Here is a 22,424-nt window from a genome sequence, read left to right on the forward strand (position 1 = left end):
TACACACACACCACACACACACACTCCATACATACACACACACTCCATACATACACACACCACATATACACACACCACACACACATTCCATACATACACACACACACTCCACACATACACACACGCACACCACACACACACTCCATACATACACACACTCCATACATACACACACACTCCATACATACACACACCACATATGCACACACCACACACACATTCCATACATACACACACACACTCCACACATACACACACGCACACCACACACACACTCCATACATACACACACTCCATACATACACACACTCCATACATACACACACTCCATACATACACACACTCCATACATACACACACTCCATACATACACACACTCCATACATACACACACTCCATACATACACACACTCCACATATACACACACACCATACATACACACACTCCACACATACACACACTCCACACATACACACACACACCACACACACACTCCATACATACACACACACTCCATACATACACACACACTCCATACATACACACACTCCATACATACACACACTCCATACATACACACACTCCATACATACACACACTCCATACATACACACACACTCCATACATACACACACACTCCATACATACACACACACTCCATACATACACACACACTCCATACATACACACACACTCCATACATACACACACACTCCATACATACACACACACTCCATACATACACACACACTCCATACATACACACACACTCCATACATACACACACACTCCATACATACACACACACACTCCACACACACTCCACACATACACATACACACACTCCACACATACACACACTCCACACATACACACACTCCATACATACACACACTCCATATATCCACACACACCACACACACACTCCATACATACACACACACTCCATACATACACACACTCCACACATACACACACTCCACACATACACACACTCCACACATACACACACTCCATACATACACACACTCCATACATACACACTCCATACATACACACTCCATACATACACACACTCCACACATACACACACACTCCATACATACACACACACTCCATACATACACACACACTCCATACATACACACACACTCCATACATACACACACACTCCATACATACACACACACTCCATACATACACACACACTCCATACATACACACACACTCCATACATACACACACACTCCATACATACACACACACTCCACACATACACACACACTCCATTCATACACACACACTCCATACATACATACATACACACACTCCATACATACTCACACTCCACACATACACACACACTCCATACATACACACACACTCCATACATACACATACTCCATACATACACACACTCCATACATACTCACACTCCACACATACACACACTCCATACATACACACACTCCATACATACACGCACTCCATACATACACATACACACACTCCACACATACACACACTCCACACATACACACACTCCACACATACACACACTCCACACATACACACACTCCACACATACACACACTCCACACATACACACACTCCACACATACACACACTCCACACATACACACACTCCACACATACACACACACTCCACACATATACACACACACTCCACACATATACACACACTCCACACACACACACACACTCCACACACACACACACACTCCACACACACACACACACACTCCACACACACACACACACTCCACACACTGCGCACACACGCGCACACACGCGCACACTCTCCACACACACGCGCACACTCTCCACACACACGCGCACACACTCCACACACACGCGCACACACTCCACACACACGCGCACACACTCCACACACACGCGCACACACTCCATACATACACTCAAAGAACAAAGAAATGTACAGCACAGGAACAGGCCCTTCGGCCCTCCAAGCCCGTGCCGACCATGCTGCCCGACTAAACTACAATCTTCTACACTTCCTGGGTCCGTATCCCTCTATTCCCATCCTATTCATGTATTTGTCAAGATGCCCCTTAAATGTCACTATCGTCCCTGCTTCCACCACCTCCTCCGGTAGCGAGTTCCAGGCACCCACTACCCTCTGCGTAAAAAACTTGCCTCGTACATCTACTCTAAACCTTGCCCCTCTCACCTTAAACCTATGCCCCCTGGTAATTGACCCCTCTACCCTGGGGAAAAGCCTCTGACTATCCACTCTGTCTATGCCCCTCATAATTTTGTAGACATCTATCAGGTCTCCCCTCAACCTCCTTCGTTCCAGTGAGAACAAACCGAGTTTATTCAACCGCTCCTCATAGCTAATGCCCTCCATACCAGGCAACATTCTGGTAAATCTCTTCTGCACCCTCTCTAAAGCCTCCACATCCTTCTGGTAGTGTGGCGACCAGAATTGAACACTATACTCCAAGTGTGGCCTAACTAAGGTTCTATACAGCTGCAACATGACTTGCCAATTCTTATACTCAATGCCCCGGCCAATGAAGAGCAAGCATGCCGTATGCCTTCTTGACTACCTTCTCCACCTGTGTTGCCCCTTTCAATGACCTGTGGACCTGTACTCCTAGATCTCTTTGACTTTCAATACTCTTGAGGGTTCTACCATTCACTGTATATTCCCTACCTGCATTAGACCTTCCAAAATGCATTACCTCACATTTGTCCGGATTAAACTCCATCTGCCATCTCTCCGCCCAAGTCTCCAAACAATCTAAATCCTGCTGTATCCTCTGACAGTCCTCATCGCTATCCGCAATTCCACCAACCTTTGTGTCGTCTGCAAATTTACTAATCAGCCTAGTTACATTTTCCTCCAAATCATTTATATATACTGCAAAGGTCCCAGCACTGATCCCTGTGGAACACCACTGGTCACAGCCCTCCAATTAGAAAAGCATCCTTCCATTGCTACTCTCTGCCTCCTATGACCTAGCCAGTTCTGTATCCACCTTGCCAGCTCACCCCTGATCCCGTGTGACTTCACCTTTTGTACTAGTCTACCATGAGGGACCTTGTCAAAGGCCTTACTGAAGTCCATATAGACAACACCCACTGCCCTACCTGCATCAATCATCTTAGTGACCTCCTCGAAAAACTCTATCAAGTTAGTGAGACACGACCTCCCCTTCACAAAACCATGCTGCCTCTCACTAATACGTCCATTTGCTTCCAAATGGGAGTAGATCCTGTCTTGAAGAACACGCCATATATACACACACACACACACACACACACACACACACACACACACCATACATGCATACACACTCCATACATACACACACACACTCCATACATGCATAGACACACTCCACACTCACCATATATACACCCACACACACTACATACACATACACACACTCCATACACACACACACACACTCCCACACACAGTCCATACATAGTAAGAAGTCTTACAACACCAGGTTAAAGTCCAACAGGTCTGTTTCGATGTCACTAGCTTTCGGAGCGCTGCTCCTTCCTCAGGTGAATGTAGAGGTATGTTTCAGAAACATATATATAGACAGATTCAAAGATGCCAGACAATGCTTGGAATGCGAGCATTAGCAGGTGATTAAATCTTTACAGATCCAGAGATGAGGTAACCCCAGGTGAAAGAGGTGTGAATTGTGTCAAGCCAGGACAGTTGGTAGGATTTTGCAGGCCAGATGGTGGGGGATGAATGTAATGCGGCATGAATCCCCGGTCCCGGTTGAGGCCGCACTCGTGCGGAACTTGGCTATAAGCTTCTGCTCGGCGATTCTGCGTTGTCGTCCTGAAGGCTGCCTTGGAGAACGCTTACCCGGAGATCAGAGGCTGAATGCCCTTGACTGCTGAAATGTTGCCCGACTGGAAGGGAACATTCTTGCCTGGTGATTGTCGCGCGATGTCCGTTCATTCGTTGTTGCAGCGTCTGCATGGTCTGAGATGCAATTCTGCAACTCATCCGCTTCATTCTGGATCACAACGTCTTCACCTTCGACAACAAGTTCTTCATCCAGACGCACGGAACAGCCATGTGGACCAAATACGCACCCCAATACGCCAACATCTTCATGCACAAGTTTGAACAGGACCTACTCACCGCACAGGACCTTTATCCGACGTTATACACCAGATACATCGATGACATTTTTTTCCTTTGGACCCACGGCGAAGAATCTCTGAAACGACTACACGATGACATTAATAAGTTCCATCCAACCATCAGACTCCCCATGGACTACTCTCAAAAAATCAGTTGCATTCTTGGACACACTCATCTCCATCAAGGACGGTCACCTCAGCACTTCGCTTTACCGCAAACCCACGGATAACCTCACGATGCTCCACTTCTCCAGCTTCCACCCTAAACACATTAAAGAAGCCATCCCCTATGGACAAGCTCTCCGTATACACAGGATCTGCTCAGACGAGGAGGAGCGTAACAGACATCTACAGACGTTGAAAGATGCCCTCGTACGGGATATGGTGCTCGACTCATCGATCGACAGTTCCAACGCGCCACAGCAAAAAACCGCACCAACCTCCTCAGAAGACAAACATGGGACACAACCGACAGAATACCCTTCGTCGTCCAGTACTTTCCAGGGGCGGAGAAACTACGACATCTTCTTCACAGCCTTCAACACGTCATCGATGAAGATGAACATCTTGCCAAGGTCATCCCCACACCCCCACTACGTCCCTTCAAACAACCGCGCAACCTCAAACAAACCATTGTTTGCAGCAAACTACCCAGCCTTCAGAACAGTGACCACGACACCACACAACCCTGCCATGGCAATCTCTGCAAGACGTGCCAGATCATCAACATGGATACCACCATTACACGTGAGAACACCACCCACCAGGTACGCGGTACATACTCGTGCGACTCGGCCAACGTTGTCTACCTCATACGCTGCAGGAAAGGATGTCCCGAAGCGTGGTACATTGGCGAGACCATGCAGACGCAACGACAATGAATGAACAGACATCGCGCGACAATCACCAGGCAGGAATGTTCCCTTCCAGTCGGGGAACACTTCAGCAGTCAAGGGCATTCAGCCTCTGATCTCCGGGTAAGCGTTCTCCAAGGCGGCCTTCAGGATGCGCAACAACGCAGAATCACCGAGCAGAAACTTATAGCCAAGTTCCGCACACATGAGTGCGGCCTCAACCGGGACCTGGGATTCATGTCACATTACATTCATCCCCCACCATCTGGCCTGCAAAATCCTACCAACTGTCCTGGCCTGATACAATTCACACCTCTTTAACCTGGGGTTACCCCATCTCTGGATCTGTAAAGATTTAATCACCTGCTAATGCTCGCATTCCAAGCATTGTCTGGCATCTTTGAATTTGTCTATATATATGTTTCTGGAACATACCTCTTCATTCACCTGAGGAAGGAGCAGCGCTCCGAAAGCTAGTGACATCGAAACAAACCTTTTGGACTTTAACCTGGTGTTGTAAGACTTCTTGCTGTGCTCACCCCAGTCCAACGCCGGCATCTCCACATCATGACTCCATACATACACTCCATACATACGCACACACTCCATACATACATACACACACACACACTCACACTCCATACATACGCACACACACACACTCCATACATATACACACACACACACACACACACACACACACTCCACACACACACACACACACACACTCCATACACACACACACACACACACACACTCCATACATACACACACACACACTCCATACATACACACACCACTCCATACACACACAGACTCCACTCCATATATATACACACACACACACGCGCACACACACACTCATTCCACTCCATGCGCGCACACACACGCTGCACTCCATACACACACACACGCTCCACTCCATATATATATACACACACACTCCACTCCAAGCACACGCGCACACACACTCCATTCCATATACACACATACACACACTCCACTCCATGCACACACACACTCCACTCCATGCACACACACACACACACACACACACTCTCCACTCCATGCACACACACACTCCACTCCATGCACACACACACACACACACTCTCCACTCCATGCACACACACACACACACACACTCCACTCCATGCACACACACACTCCACTCCATGCACACACACACACACACTCCACTCCATGCACACACACACACACACACACACACACACACGTTCCTTTCTTGTCAGGCAGCAGAAGGAGCAAGAAACCAAGTTAACATTGAAACCTGTTAACATTCATCTCTATCTTTTTCCAGTTCTGATGAAAGGTCAAGAGACTGAAACATTAACGCTGTTTTTCTCTGCCTGTGAGGAGTACTTCTGGCGTTTCCTACTTATATTTCAGCTAAGTGGTTAGCACTGTTGCTTCACAGTGCCAGGGTCCCGGGTTCGAATCCTGCTTGGGTCACTGTCTGTGCGGAGTCTGCACGTTCTCCCAGTGTCTGCGTGGGTTTCCTCCGGGTGCTCTGGTTTCTTCCCACAAGTCCCGAAAGATGCGTTGGTAGGTGAATTGGATATTCTGAGTTCTCCCTCTGGGTACCTGAACACGTGCTGGAGTGTGGCGACTAGGGGATTTTCACAGCAACTTCATTGCAGCGTCAATATAACCTACTTGTGACAATAATAAAGATTATTATTATTATGGCTTTGACAAATTGTGTTGTGTACATTTGTTCTTTGGCAAACTTGCATTATTTGTCATATTGGTCAGGGTGACCTATTGTTTGTCAATGTGCTCCACCTGGATATGCAAATCTATACTCTTAGTGCCTATTCTTTGACCCCATTTTGATATCGCACCGTGATTGACTGAAGCAAGCAGTGTTCCTGCCCCATCATCGAGGTTGTATCGTGATGATGCATTGGGCCACTTTTGTATTGTAATCTTTCCTGGTGGTTCGTTGTTGTTGCTGAAGTTGTACCAAACTTGGGCATGATCCAGTTACTCGGCCTGTACTGTCTGACTGACTTACTGGGTGTGACGCCGCAAAAGATCAAGGAGTAAAATATAAAACTTATTGTGTTGGTAATGCTGACAGACTGTCACAGCTGAAGGATATGCCTTTCTCTCGAGCCAAATGTGAGTGCGGCTGTGGAAGATTCACTGCTGCATACAACAATTGAGAACTATAAGAACGAGCCTCTAGAGTTTTCCAAGTTTGTTGCTATGGAGATCCCAAGATTTTGGGATTCAGAAAAATAAACCCAACAATCTAATCTTCAGCTTGCCATAAAAGCACTGCAAAACAAACTTATCAAGGAAAAGTTGATTTCCCTTCCTGCTCCCCTCTGTACCAAAAGGATCTAGTCAATGAACAGCCTAACGATCGTGCCAGAAACACCGATAGTGCCAGAAACACCAAATGCATCACTCGAGAAAATGGGTGAGAATGACAACCTGCAAGAGCAGAGGAGAACCCCCACTGCACTTGGCCAAGGACATCCTGATTTGTGACTTTTGCAAATGCAGTAGGATTTCCTAAGAGAGGTAAACCAATTAGAATTTACATGTATATCATGGGCGTGATTTTGTGGCCGCGTTGTGCTTAAGCGAGAGGGCAACGAGTGCGTTAAATCACGGGAGAGGCCAAAATCGAGAACCGTGCCGGGAGCCGATTGGTTTGCGACCTAAACAACCTGCCCTCGGTGGCGAAATCAGGATCACGCCTGAGCACGGTGAGAAACCAATTATCACCACATAGGCCCCATCTCCATATAATTAACGAGCATGACCACCTATCGAATGGCCTCCCATGATTGGACCGCCTTCCCAACGAGTGGTCACGCAGGCTTCAATTAGTACTCCTTTTCAAAAATGTGAACCTGGCGGAAGGGCTGCTGTGGGGACCCGAGGAGGTGAGCAGCCATCTTTGCTCACGGGCACAGAGCCCGGGGGGCACTGGTGCTGATGTCCCGGTGCTCAGAGGAAGTTGGAGGAGCCCCTGGGGGTGGAGCCTTGGTCAGGGTGAATCGCCATCAGGGGGAGATAGATGCCCCTGTACCCGCAGTCCATTATGCCGACCCCTGGGCTGTGGGCTCCCGTTCTGGGAGCAGCCCTTGCCTGCCTGCCCCACCGATTACCCATAACCCCCAATGACCGCGGAGGCCACTGGCCACACGGCTGAAGGCTATTGGCAATCATGGTTAAATGAGCACTTGCCAACCAAGTGGACTCCCGTTTGTAGATGTGCCATGTAGTATGTGGGAATTATTGTCTAGCATCTCAAACGGATGGACAATGTGCATGAACTATGTGGAAGGCTGCATCACGGACACAGTGGGCAGCATCCGACCACCCAGGGGCTGGATCCCATCACTGGGGACAGTACTGTGGGGAGGGGCCCAGCGTCCGTCCAGGTAATGTCACGTAGAGGTGTCTGGGGTACAGGGTGTGGGGTCCGGTGAGCAGGGCTCCCCGCTGCGTCTGGGGGTACGTGGGCAGGGTGTGTTGGGCCGGGGGGGGAGGGGGGCTGCAGGGGTGAGCTATGGGGTACTTGTCGGCCCTCGCCCTCTCCCAATTCCTTTCAGATATTACACGGGAATGATGATATCTTGGACCCTGCTGAACTTGCCCTTGTGGTGCTGCTGGCAGACCAGGCAGCCAAATGGCAGAGAAGGCAGTGGCAGCAGCATCGACAGAGCCTTCAGGTGGCGGCCCATGCGAAGGACCCTGCCTCATACCCTGCGGACCCGGCCACCCAAAGGCCAGAGAGGGACCCAGAGGGGGAGGTCATTAACGGCCCAAAGTGTACAGGTGTTGCTGGCCTTTTGAACAGATGATGGACAGCGTGTTGTTATGGGCTAGGGTTTAAAGAACCCCAAAGTGCATCATGGAGTTCACCTGACCCATAACTTTTAATAGATTGTGGTATGGGGAGCACACGGCCCACTCTACAGGTGTGGTACAGCAGAAATGGAAAAGTATTTTTTAAAGTAAAACAACGTTTATTCTATAAACTCAAGTTAACCTTTTTAAAACATACAGTAAACATCTCAGCAACCATCAATTCAAATACAACTCCCAAAGAATACAACGCTAAGTAATCATTAATAACTTCCCAAACAACATCCAGAAGACAAAAGAAATCCCTTTTAACAGAAGCACATCAGGTTTGCATTCACTACTGAGAACATTTATAATTCTGAATTCACCAAATGATCAAGAGACAGTCTTTTCATGGCAGAGAGAACAGCAGTACACCTGCTTTGTCTGGCTTCAGCTCCAACACTGAAAAAAATGAAACCAAAAAAACACACACACCCAAGCTTTTCTCAAAGTGAAACTAAAAAGCAGAGCCAGAGCTCAGCTCCACCTACACTCTGACATCACTGCAGTAACATGGGCAGACAGACATTTCTTAAAATGACATTCTCATGACAGTGTGCTGCAGGAGGCTCTGCCTCACCAAGGACACAGTGCGGTACATGGAGGAGGAAGATACCCACTGCTGTGCGAGGTTGTGGAGGACACAGCAAACCACAGCAAAGCGGGCGACCCTCTGGGCGGTGTACTGGAGGGTACCTCCGGAGCGGTCGAGGCACCCGAACCGCATCTTGAGGAGTCCGATGCACAGCTCAACGACAGCCCAGGTGGCTGCACGGGACCCGTTGTACGGATCTCCGTTTCGGTCTCCGACCTCCGTACTGGCATCGTGACCCAGGTTCTCAGCGGATATCCGCCACCCATCTTGGGGTGTTGCTCGCAGAGGGCAGGGATGACTAACTGCCCCAGGATGTACCTGTCGTGCACATTCCCTGGGCAGCGGGCACACACATGCATTATCTTCATCTGGTGATCGCAGGCGAGCTGTGTATTGAGGGAATGGAACCTCTTTCAGTTGATATAGGTCACCGCCAGATGGCCTGGTGAGTGCATGGCAACATGCGTGTCATTTATGACCCCCCCCACCCTAGATCTGGGGCATCCCAGCGATGGCGGAGAAGCCTGCTGCCCAGGCATCTTGCTGTGCTTGGACCATGTTAAACACGATGTAGTCTTCTGCCCGGGCATACAGCGCATTTGTGACATGCCGGATGCACCTGTGGGCTGTGGCCTGTGAGATGCCGCACCAGGTGCCGCTTGAGCCTTGGAAGGATCCTGAGGCATAAAGGTTTGGGGCTGCGGTGATCTTGATGGCCATCGGGAGCGGGTATTCTCTTCCTCCACGTGGTGCCAAGTCTGTAAGTACATGGCACAGGTCGCACGTCACCTTGTTGAAGCAGAGCCTCTTGCGGCACTTGCTGTCCGTCATTTGTTCAAAGGGCCAGTGGCACCTGTACACCCTGGGCCATCGCGGGACTCCCCCTCTGGGTCTCTCCTTAGCCTGATGTCTCATTTATGGGGCGGGGGGAGCGGGTGTAATGCCGATCAAAGTACTCTATCACTTGATTGTATCTCTTGCTTTCCTCTTCGCTATCAAAAGTAAATGTGTTGTAGATTTCAATAGCTTGTGAACCTGCCACCGTGAGCAGCAACACAATGTGCCTGTCATCAGGCTGTGCCTGCAGGCCGAGGGCTGAAACATAGGGCTTAAACTGTTGTTTGCAAAATGCACCAGTTTTCGTCTACATTACCCGATACCTGAAGCTGGTGTGGTGCTTTCAAACTCTCCAACTCGAGCTTCACTGTCTTCTATTCCGTTGAGTTGCCACAGGCTGTAGTTTACCAGGTTGGTTGAAGAATCTTCTTTATTCTGTTTCGTTCTCTCCTTCATCTTTTCTGCTGTTTCCTTAAATGTTCAACACTCAAGGTACCATGTTGTGTTCTGTTGTCTTGTCTTTGCAATGCTTCATACAGAACTGCTGATGACTTATAATGATGATTTATTAGTTAACATGTGGAAGGATAACATACAGAATCTGTACAGACTGGGTTTCTCTGGAAGTACCCGATGTGCGACTGTCCTTGTGTACGCCTTACTACCAACTGCCGGTAGTCGGGTGTCACATGACTGATGTCTGACGGCACCTGCTGGTGGGAGATCGCAATGCTGAATGTGTGCAATATTATTCACAGGCATATCACCACGGGGGTTATGGGTGGTCAGTGGGGCAGACAGGCAGGTGCATGTGTTGCCCCAGGAACGGATACACATGATCCAAGGGTTGGCATGGTGGTGCAGTGAGCGGTTACCCCCCGTTTGCACCCCCCAGCATCTCCCCCACCCTCCCATGGTGGCCCACCCCTGCAGAGGGTGCCTCCCACCCGCAGCCAAGAGTCCCCCATCCCCCGACGAGCACAGGGGCAGGAACCCCAGCGCCCCCGGGCTCTTTGCCTTTGAGCAAGGATGACTACTCACTTTCTCATCTCCCCACCAAAGCCCTTCTGCCAAGTTCACGTTTTTAAAAAGGAGTACTAATCGGCGCCAGCTTGAGCACATGCTGGGGAGGCCACTGAATGATGGGAGGCTCTCGTTAATTATATGTAAATGGGATTTAACTAGTGATAATTGGTTTTTCACCACGCTACGGCGAGATCCCGATTTTGCCCACTGGAATGGGCTGATTGCATCGCGAACTGTTTGCCACACGGCACGAATCTCATTTTTGGCCTTTGCCACTAATAACCAGCCTTGTTTCACTTGAGCGAGAGCACAACAAGGCTGGAAAATCGCGCCCAATATAACCAGGCCCATCTGGCCACATGGGCTGTTATTGAGCGGTACATCGGACTGCTCCTAATGCCGTTTCGATGCCTCGACCGTTCTGATACACTCCCCGGAGGATCGCTCGCTTTGTGGTGGTCTGCTGTCCCGTCCACAAACTGGCACAGCAGCAGGGCAACGTGCTGGAGGGGGAGGAACATGTGTCCACCTTCCCGGAGGAGGACGAGGAGGCGCCAGACCAGGAGGGGCCCGGGGAGTACCCGCAGAACTAGCAAGGGATGAATGATAAGTGGGAGCAGCGAGGGTCTGGGAAGCCCGGAGGGCCAGGGGGGCCACTTCACATAGAACGTGACCTCGTCCTATTAACTTAATGCTTGGATACAAATCAGCTACAAATTGTGAAAAGACTTCCAGAGTGTTCAGTGTAGGGGAAAGAATTACCATATATATTTCCAATTAGTTTATGATTTTACTGCCTCTAATGCACAAAGAAAATCATTCTCCAATAATATCTAATTTGGTGTCTGAACTGATGAAAAGGAGAAACCTGCTCCCTTAGACTGATTAGTTGTGTTATATTGTCTAATCGGTGTTCAGGCTGCTTTCACCCAAGGACAATTTTCCCCATAATAGAAAATGCCCAAGTTGTTTAAAATGTGATGGGCATATTACTTAGTACAAAACCAATCTTTAAACTTTTACGATCAAAGTAACATATTTTTACAAACTGTACATTTTCAATTCTTCCCCAGTTAGTATCCCCGTTACTTGAGGGTCACAGAACTGTGGCTTATGCTGTGACATTACTACCCGGCAGGATGAGGAGACAAGCCGAAGTCTACCTCAGCCAGAATGGGGACTTGAATCCTATGCTGATGGCATCTTTCTGAATTACATGCTCGTGATCTAACCAACTGAGCTAACCAGCTCCCTTGTGTTCTCAATGCCTTTCTTTTCATTGTAAGAAGTCTTACAACACCAGGTTAAAGTCCAACAGGTTTGTTTCGAATCACTAGCTTTCGGAGCGCTGCTCTTTCCTCAGGTGAATGGAGCGCTCCGAAAGCTAGTGATTCGAAACAAACCTGCTGGACTTTAACCTGGTGTTGTAAGACTTCTTACTGTGCTCACCCCAGTCCAACGCCGGCATCTCCACATCATTTCTTTTCATTGTAGAAGTTACAATGCAAGAGACCATTAAACCCATTGTGCATTAACCAATGCTAGCTCTTCAGGTGGAGCTCTCCTCATTTAAATCCCATTTCCCTGACTTCCCCCTTTATCCAATTAACTATGCTATTCTCATGAATCCTTCAATATTCCCATTGCACAAGTACTAAAGCTGTCGGATAGCACTTGTGCAGAAAGAAAACTGAACGTTGGTTGTTATTCAATTATGATCAATTCATTTTGTGAGTTTTCTCTGACAGAGGAAGTGGTTGTATACAGATCACCGTGAAGTCAGCCCAGTCTTGGGCTGTGCAGAAACCAGACCACATTCATGCATGTTAGGTTTTATTTGCAGGTATAGTCTATCATACACTATCTGTGCAATCATCTTGTTTTGTCCCAAATTCATATCCTTTCTAAATACAGCAAAGCCTAAACCACACACTTGGAAAGTAGGTTTTACGTATGTACAGAATAACTGTGTCGCACGTTGGGAACTTGACAGAAATGATGTCTTTCAGAATGTTGAAACATTTGCCTTTTATACCAGCCCACAGGATGTGCAGTTTTAATACAGTTTGTGACAGCTCAAAAGAGTTTTCTATTGACATAACAAGCAAAGACTCAGTGTTAGTGTCGTGATAGTTTTTTGACCTTCCAATGAGAGTATGATTTAAAATCTCTAGTTTTGTAGCTTTTTTACCAAGTGAAGATAAAGCGCGGAGACTGAATGGGTTGCTGATGGCACCTAGGTTAGCTCAGTCTGATTAGCTATCCACTGTGTTGGAGCACAAACACTGCATTTTACATTTGTTAGCAGACTGTCAAATAAATGTGTTTTTTTTTAGTTGATTGGATGTGGGTGTCACTGGCTGTGTCAGCATTAATTGCCCTTGAACTGAGTGGCTTGTTTGGGCATTTCAGAGTCAACCCACATTGCTGTGGGTGTTGAGTCCCATGTAGACCAGACTATTTCCATATCCCTCTCCATGGTAACTGCCTGAACTTGAAATCAGACCCTTCAGAACCTTGATCTTGTGTTTGAACCCAAGATGAACTTTTGGTCACATGTCCACTCCAGTTCCATAACATCCGACCCTACTGAAACCTTAGTTACCACTACATTTGATTATTACAATGCTCACAAGGTCATCTTCCACCCCTCATAAATTTATACTTATCTAAGACGATGTTGTCCCAAGACGATGCTATCCAAACCTTCACTCGCACCAAATCCCATTTAACTTTCACACCTATGCTCACTGACATAGATTGGCTCCTGGTCTATAACAGCGACTCTATTTTAAAATAGCTGTCCTTGTTGTCAAATCCCTTCTGGTTTTGCTCTTCTCTAACCTCCAGCCCTTCCAAGACTTTGAGATAATGGTGCTTTCCAATTCTGGCATTGTGAGTATTCCTGATTTTAATCACTTCTTTATTGGCAGCTCTGCTTTCAACTACCCTACACCTAAACACTGGGACTGGAGTCTCCGTTTCTGCGGCTAAGTGCCAACTCCGGTGTGGGAACTGTGCCGACGCCAAAATTGGTGCCGAACCCTCACCGATTCCGAGACCGGTGAGGGGCTAGCAGCGACGCTGGGTAAAACTCCCAGCTCTCGCGCCAAAAAACAGCTGGAGAATGTCCGTGGCCGTGCATGCCCACCACAACGACCTGCAGCGGTCGCACCATGCAACATGGCGCCGGACGTGCGCGGACCCGACCTGCCAAATACAACCCCACAGGACAACCCCTGGCCACACTCCCCCCAGCCTTTGCGGAAGCCCCCCTGACCAGCAGCACGGCTCACAGCCGACTGTGGCATCGCTGGACACCGGCCACCACTGCCGGGTTCCCGACCGTTCAGACCACATTAACTACAGGCAGCATTATCATCATTGAAGAATTTTGGGGAAGTTGATCATTTCAATGCTCTTTAGGACTGAATTTATGAATATATTTTCCTAGTAACGGACATCTGAATAATGCCATAAGCTTTTTAGTAATTTGATCAGGATTTGGTAACATCCAGAATGCAGACAGGTTATCTTGATAGAAAAGCTACAAATATTTCATGATATGTACTCTAAACCACTTCTGTTTCTGTTATTACCTTACCAAGTGACTGTGGGTCGACCTGGTCCTGAAATAGTTGTTCAAATGAATTTTTAAAATAGCTGTGGCATAACATGGCATTAGAACCCCTGAAATGAGCTGGAATTGTCCATCATATTTATTTGTAGAAATTGTGAAACTGTAGGAACTTGGTCAAAATTACTCAAAGTCAGCTCACATTTGAAAAGACTCCCTAGAGCTGAAAATAAAATCTGACGGTGCTATTCTTCTTTCAGACCACAGATGTCAGTATTTCTTCACATATTGAACAGTCAGGAGCAAAATATTGTTCTTGTCACTTGGACTGGGCATTGGGAATCTGCATGATTTTCATCGGTTCATTTTAAAATGCAGGGTGTAAATTAGGTTCATGGATCGTCTCACACCATATTTCTGCCATGGCCGTGCATTGTGAAAAGTTCCGAGCCTTTGGTAAAACCAAATTAAGAAAATCAGAAATCCGCAGCAAGTTTGTCAGTATTTGGAGGGGGAATGGGAGGGAGAAAAACAGGTTAATGCTCAGGTGTTGACATTTCATCAGAATACTGTCAGTGTGATGAACGGTCTATATTCTGTAACAAAAACCCATTTTCTTCCTTCTCCGATGTTAGCTGGATATTTGCAGCAATGTCAGGCTTTTGATTTTACGTCTTCAGTATGTTCCAGTGTTTAGAACGTAAAGAGCCAATTGCACATCTGAACCTCTTTAACTTTCAGGACTCGTAGCCTGGGTGTTATCATTTATTTTGAGCATTATTTGGGTTTTTTTCTTCCTGGAAAAATCCTGGAGTAAAGGAAGAATGACTTCCATTATTTATAAGATGTCCCAAATTACTTCAGCCACTGAAGTACTTTTGAAGTGAAATCACTGTTGTAATGTAGAAAATGAGGTAACCAATTTGTGCCCAGCATGATCCAACAGACAGCAATGTGATATGTAAAGTAAAAATGGGAAAATATGTCATTTGAAACATGGAAGTCTGGCAAAACCTGACCTGAGGGTACATAAGAAAATATAGGGGAAAATCCCACTAAGGGTTAACAGCAGCCACAAAAGAAGGTTTTGAAATGCAGAGAGCCTTTATCAAACAGGTGTTAAGAAAACAGCTTGTAACAGCTCAAGCTGTAAAACTGATGCCGGTCTTTCAAGTTAAAACAGATTGAGCTTTTAGTTATGTGAAGGGAAACAATATTTCGCAACTTCTTTGAAGTTAATTATTTTAGTAAGCAGTTATTAAAGAATTGCGAATTAGTTGAATTAGGTGACAAATGTTTGTGTAAAATCCTGCTGACACCAGGTGAATGTGGGAAGCCGGAGACGACGTGCCCACGAGAGCACAGGTTAACACCAAATCGGAGTCAGAGTTCTGACAAGCTAAGGGCACTATTTGGTAATAAAGCAACTTTAGAAGTGACACCCCTCTAGGATCAAAGCACTTTTGAACATTACAAGAGAAAAAATGTAATCCGAGTTCGATGAACTAAAGTCATGCTCAACATGAATACGTAGTCGTATTAGAAGTAATTAAGACCAAAGGTACATTGAACAATCAAGAGCAAAACAAAGTTACTTTACGATAATGTCATATAAACTTAATAACTGCTAGAAGGGAAATATAAACCCTAAATCGGTAACAGCCAGCAGAGTCAGCTCTCATAGCTGCCCTCGGTCATGGGAAGGATAGAACACAGAAACCGAGCAGAACAGCGAATCCATCAGGAGAAAACTAAAAGATAAAGAAGAGAGATTGTCAAGGTAGACCTGAAGGTCTTTGCAACCACCCAGGAGAATCCAGAAGCAAGATCTTTTTACTTTTCTGTAAAGACAGTGATTTTATCTTTTAAAAGAAAAATAAATAAATAAAATATCTTAAAGTTTTAACCTAAAACAGTGGTTATTACAAAGTCTACTTATTTAGCAATGCGGGACCCAGGTTACTAAGTGGTAAGTAGATGAAATCTTCTATGAAGATATGGGTTATACCGAGGGATAACTTGAAAATATAGATTGACCCGAATAGCACCCACCTAAGTTTACATAGGAGTCAGGGAGGGAGAATCCCTGTTCACCATTTAGAATGTCTTATTGACCCTTTTTGGTACAGGGGGAATTCTAAGAATAGTGGTGAGATTTTTACTTCAGATAAGAGCAGGTAATCTGTTCTGGTGATGTTGACTGGGAGGCGCATACTGGCCAGGGCACCAGGGATAACTTCCCTGTTCTCTGAAATACTGTCATGAACTAATTTATATTATCCTGTGTCTGGTTAAGGTTTTTATTTGCATGTAAAATCTTGGGCGACGTTATTTCTTTTTAATATGTTCAGATTCCGGAATTAGCTTGAACTGCAGACTTGGGATTATCACTTGAAGAGTAAGGTGCCAAAGGTTTAAGAAAACCTTTCCACGCATAGTCAGAATATGGAGTGCTTTATCACAAGTGAATATTGAGGCCATCTTCAAAGGACTTGAGCGTGTTCTGGTGAAGGAAAAAGAGAAAACGGTAGCATTTCAGGGAACGGAATTAGGATGAGAGTTGATCATTTTAACTTGGTGACCTGGCGTTGGTATTAGCGCAATAAACTGGATGGGTAACCTCAAATGTTGTAATTTCTATGTCTCTGAAATGGCAATGATTATCTTTGGAAATGTTGAGGTAATGTGTGCATTCTGAATCCCATCATTCAATCAACATTTAATCCATTCAGGTTGGTCCTCTTGAATCAATACAGTCCCCAACTGCTGTGCTGTTCTGCTTCATCGGACTGTTGGCCTAATGCAGTCAGACAGTTTAGTGTTGGCTTGTGGCCAGGGATTATAGCGCCTGGTTATTTACCTTCTTACACAGACTACCAGTAATTCTGTGGATTTGTCCTCAAAAGCTATATACCAAGTAGAATAAATTGTATTTATTCTAGGATTTATTAGGATTCTGAGAAAACCACTTCATTTTCTTAGGCGCTATTTTGTATAATAATGGAGTAATGTAGTGGATTTGTTAGGCTATTACAATCTGTGTCCCTCACGTTGTTGCACTGTCCCGACCTTATTAATGGTGAACCTCTTTATTGTGTCAGAACCACAGTAAGCTTTCAATAATACATATTTAATCATCATCGCAGGATCCACTTTAGTAAACATTTATTTGAACAGCAAAATCCTATATAATCGCACCCGAGATTAGATTAATTTACCTCTGATTTTGAGACTGGTCTGAGTTGAAATCATCTGCAAAAGATGAGAATGACCTTCAAATCTGAAACTAAAAGTTAAAGATAATTTGCTGAATGAGGAGTGTCCAGATGAAGCCTATGATTCCTGGCAGGCTGGCCATTAAAGTCCTATCTGTTTTTATATATTCCTTAAGGGTTTCTCCTTTTTTCCATTTTGTGCATTTGGAGTTTGGGAAATGGCCTTTTTAACACTGTTACCTCACTGGTAGATAAATCCTATGGCCTGAATTTTTGCAAAGCTGGAAAGTTAGCCAAATTGGTGCCACAGCCACAATTCCAGAAATCCCATTTGCGAACCTGGCACCCACCATTTTCATTGGGGGGGGAGAGAGTGGGGGCAGGTTATAGTTTCCCCATCCATAGTTCACAGAAGCAGCTGCCCATATAAAAGTGAAGTTGCCTTCAACAGGTGCAATGTCCAATGTCCAAAACATGACTCATGGGATTTAGACGTTTGAGGAAAAGGTCTGAAGCTGCTGGAATTATTTGGGAGAGGCAAGGTACACTTTTGGGATTTGTAAGATTTGACATGAACATGCATAAATGTGGAAAGTTCAGTGGCGCTGTCAAGTCATTTTAAGTCCTCAAGCCCTTTAAATGTTTGGGAAAATACAGCCTGATGTGACTCTGCTTGCAAACTTATTAGGTGTTTCTTTAAATAAGCCTGAGGAATTTCATTCTAGAATTCTGCTATCATTAGCACAGCGGGAGTCCTGGAAGTTCAGAGGTTGTAAGATCCAAGTGCTTATGAGATTAATTGCCTTTGATGTGGGACTATTAATACAGGTTTTTCACAAGGCATTAACTACTTGAACAAAATGTTTGTTTTTCTAAGAGTTTAAGTACTTGATGAAATTTAAATACATTGAATGTTTTTTTAATGGATGTGAGTATTTTTTAAATTGTGGTCTGCAATACACACTTTATTTTGTTTTATCTTGCCATGGTTCCTGAGTTCTGTCGATGGTGGATACTGGGTGAGTTGGTATGGAGAGTGTAAGGATAAAGTGTGGTGTGTGGGGGCCTGAATTTGTATGTGTTGGTGCTACGTTAGTAGAGGGTACATGATTGGCATGCGGTGATAAGGAACTGTGTTGGGGCTGGGGGAGGGGATGGAGGGGGATGAGGTCTCGAGGGCTGTTTTTGGTTTATTTATTTATTTTTGCAATTCAAACAAAGTCCCAGAACACCAAAGCGGACCTTTTAACCAGGCCATCTCAGCACCCAACAGCTCCTGTGGCTGTCTCCAAATCTTTGCGGCTGAAGCGTGCATGACTCCAGATAGCATCCACCTTCCTGACCAACCAGGGCTTTTCTCCCAAGTCGGGTTTGCGGAGTTGGAAATTTTCGTGACTCAGGAGTGAAAATTTGGCCTTAACTCTACCTCAGGATTTGTTAGCTTGGACGTGTAAATTTATGGGATCATAAATTCAAACATTGCATGCGACCCTTAATTCCATGTGCACTAGGGAGCCCACAAAGACAACAGGTTGAACATCTTTTTCCTGTTGTGTTAGCATTTACTACATAATAACCATTGCCTCAATTCGTTAATAGAATTGTGAAATCTGAAATTTGTAAACTATTTTGAATGCCGAAATTGTGCTGCAGGTTAAATTAATTTCTTGCTGATTCTTTATTTGATTGCCTGAGAACGTGGGATCCATTTATTTGCCTATCACCTTGTACATTTATGGAGCTTGCTTAAAAATAGAGAGCCGCTAAAGAGAGTCATCCACTGTGCCATTGTTGTGCAATTTGTGCTGTTAGTCATTTGCCTTCCAGTCAACTACAGTTAGTACATTTCCATAGAGAGAAAGTAGGGCAGAGTCTTGCTCTCAAACTTTGAAAAATATAGATGTATTGTAGCAGCGATGGGTGAAGTGGCAGCTGCATTCTGTGTGTGTGTTGTCCTCCGGCCTAGATATTATGAGGATAATTCTGGTGCAATTGAATGTGGATTGTGCAACAAAACTTTATTGAGACTTAACTGAAAAACGAGTTAGAAGCAGAGAAGCAAACATTGGTTCCACAGTAACATCTTCCAAATTTCTACCAGTCTCTCCCACTCTCCATTCCATGAATATCTGAAGCTGGACAGAAAGGCGGCAGAACAGAATGAGTTGAGAGTAAAAGGGCAGAGGTGATAACACAGTGGGTATCCCTACAAGAGTGAAGGAAGTAGCACCGACTCAGTTACTTTTCATATGCCACTCATTCACCCACTGATGACGCATGGCATGAATGAGGTAACCAGTGGTGAGTTAAGAACCTCAAAAAAAATAATAAAGAAACCGATGACATGAAAAAATAATATGATAAATAAAAAGTTATACCCCCAAAAACTCAAATTTATATAAATTGAAAGTGGCTAAATTAAGCAAATAACAAATGAGGAAAGTTACATAAAACAATACGAATAAAAAAAATGGAATGAAAGAATCAGCAGGTGGGGGGGAAAGAAGAAGAAAAGAAAGGCTAGATTGGAGCTGCTGTGTACTGACACTCGGCAACTTTATTCAGAACCAGGGGCGAGATTCTCCGACCCCCCGCCGGGTCGGAGAATCGCCGGGGGCTGGCGTGAATCCCGCCCCCGCTGGTTGCCGAATTCTCTGGCACCGGATATTCGGCGGGGGCGGGAATCGGGCCACGCCAGTTGGCGCCCCCCCCACGGCGGTTCTCCGGCCCGGATGGGCCAAAGTCCCGCTGCTGGAATGCCTGTCCCGCCGGCGTGGATTAAACCACCTCTCTTACCGGCGGGACAAGGCGGCGCGGGCGGGCACCGGGGTCCTGGCGGGGGCGCGGGGCGTTCTGGCCCCGGGGGCTGCCCCCACGGTGGCCTGGCCCGCGATCGGGGCCCAGCGATCCGCGGGCGGGCCTCTGCCGTGGGGGCACTCTTTTCCTTCCGCCTTCGCCACGGTCTCCACCATGGCGGAGGCGGAAGAGACCCCCTCCACTGCGCATGCGCGGGGATGCCATGAGCGGCCGCTAACGCTCCCGCGCATGCGCCGCCCGGCAATGTCAGTTTTGCGCCAGCTGGCGGGGCACCAAAGGCCTTTCCCGCCAGCTGGCGGGGCGGAAGTCAGTCCGGCGAGGTGCTAGCCCCTCAAGGTTAGGGCTCGGCCCCTCAAGATGCAGAGGATTCCGCACCTTTGGGGCGGCGCGATGCCGGACTGATTTGCGCCGTTTTTGGCGCCTGTCGGCGGACATCGCGCCGATTACGGAGAATTTTGCCCCAGTATTGTGAATTCACTGAGAAGTGTTAGATTAAGTTGCTTTTTTGCCTATGTTATTAGCCAGGCTCAAACCCTGGAGAACGTGAGCACCAAACCTTGTAGGGGGGGGGGGGGGGGTGGCGCAGAGGTTTGCTACCAACTGAACCATTGCTGAAGAAGCAATGAAGACTTTGCAGTGAAAACATTAGTACATCTGTAATTTTGATATGATGCTGTCTGACATTTCAAATAATGCTCCATTTGGTACTCAAAATGGCAAACAAGAATGTAGGTTATATGGTGATACATATGTGAAAGTTATAAAATGTGGCTACATGGCAGTCTTGTGACAATTCTTATTGTTTCACAGTTAGTCCAACAGAGGGATGATTATGGCCCCTCCTCCTCTGCACAGGTTTAGAAATGCGATGGGATTTACACAGGACTACCAGCCTCAGATCCTTCTCTGTGGTTTTTTAGTGGCCGGGGGAGCCTTCCTGCTACTGGTGTTACTTGCATTCCTCTGTAATAACTGCCAAAGGTAAGGAATAATTATCACTTTTGCTGACCAAATATTTTTTTCCTTGTAAACTGTTCTCCATATTTCTGCCTGTTAAGTATGTGAGGAGGTACGGTACCCTTGTGGATAGGCGGGACACCTTGGGGAAAATAAGGCACCCTTTGGGATTATTCAATTTAAACATGATTATGTGTTTTTTTACGCACAAACTCACTGGAACTGGAAAGCTGTCAAAGGACTGTCTGGCTGTCATTGAACTGTCCTGCTGTCACGAAACTGTATAGAAGTGTCAAATGTGTCAAGGGAGTGCCCAAGGATACTACCTGAGTTGGCAAGGAGGTAGGAAGAAGACATAGCTTGGCAAGCATGAGGCATAGGGACTGTGGGGGGGGGGGGTGAAGGGTGAGGACGAGAGGGATGTTTTTAGTTTTAATCTTTTCTTCTATTTATTTAAACACGGTGCCTTCCACCAGGCCTGCCTCTTCAT

General features: G+C 46.3%; 1 protein-coding gene across 1 annotated transcript in view; it reads left to right on the top strand.

Moving 5' to 3' along the window:
* LOC140428444 (phosphoprotein associated with glycosphingolipid-enriched microdomains 1-like) overlaps positions 1-22,424 on the top strand; it is a 163,638-nt gene that overhangs the window by 37,401 nt on the left and 103,813 nt on the right. Inside the window, exon 2 of the mRNA XM_072514901.1 lies at positions 21,788-21,958. Coding sequence (XP_072371002.1) covers positions 21,804-21,958 — 155 coding nt within the window. The 5' untranslated portion in view covers positions 21,788-21,803. The remainder of the gene's footprint in view (positions 1-21,787; positions 21,959-22,424) is intronic.

The sequence above is a fragment of the Scyliorhinus torazame genome, chromosome 8 (assembly GCF_047496885.1).
Source record: "Scyliorhinus torazame isolate Kashiwa2021f chromosome 8, sScyTor2.1, whole genome shotgun sequence".
Lineage (NCBI taxonomy): Eukaryota > Metazoa > Chordata > Chondrichthyes > Carcharhiniformes > Scyliorhinidae > Scyliorhinus > Scyliorhinus torazame.